Raw genomic sequence first — 501 nt, forward strand, 5'->3', positions numbered from 1 at the left:
TCAAACAGCAACATTACAGACTAACTAAAGTTAAAAAAAGTGAAATCATAATCAACCACCCCTTTAAATATAACAGTGTGCATTGTTTAATATTGATATAGTTCAAACTTATCTTGTATCTCTAAAAATGACATCCTTCCATCGTCTATTAATAAATAAAAATATTAAGTTTTATGTTTCAGTTGTTTTAATTGGTCTTACCAGTATGGAGTGCATGCCCATGTATATGCGGCTCAAACACACCAGGACACACCAGCTGATGGCTAGAGAGAGACCCAGCAGCAGAGGATACTGTGAAAACACACACACACACAGATTAGAATATGCTTCAGGTGATGAGATAGACAACTTCTGTAAAATTTCACAATGAAACTCATCAGTCGTGGCATAAATGTTAACCATTGATTGCCTGTGTGCTTTTATAATAGTGCTTTCTGATTTATGTGTAGAATGAATTCAATGGTTAAAATTATTCACATTTTATCAACAACACAAATTGCA

At 33.5% G+C, this 501-nt stretch overlaps 1 protein-coding gene across 1 annotated transcript in view; it reads right to left on the reverse strand.

The window, feature by feature from the left end:
* sgpp1b (sphingosine-1-phosphate phosphatase 1b) overlaps nt 1-501 on the reverse strand; it is a 17,462-nt gene that overhangs the window by 8,955 nt on the left and 8,006 nt on the right. Inside the window, exon 2 of the mRNA XM_016295642.1 lies at nt 202-291. Coding sequence (XP_016151128.1) covers nt 202-291 — 90 coding nt within the window. The remainder of the gene's footprint in view (nt 1-201; nt 292-501) is intronic.

This window comes from Sinocyclocheilus grahami, unplaced genomic scaffold, assembly GCF_001515645.1.
Source record: "Sinocyclocheilus grahami isolate Dianchi unplaced genomic scaffold, SAMN03320097.WGS_v1.1 scaffold338.1, whole genome shotgun sequence".
NCBI lineage: Eukaryota > Metazoa > Chordata > Actinopteri > Cypriniformes > Cyprinidae > Sinocyclocheilus > Sinocyclocheilus grahami.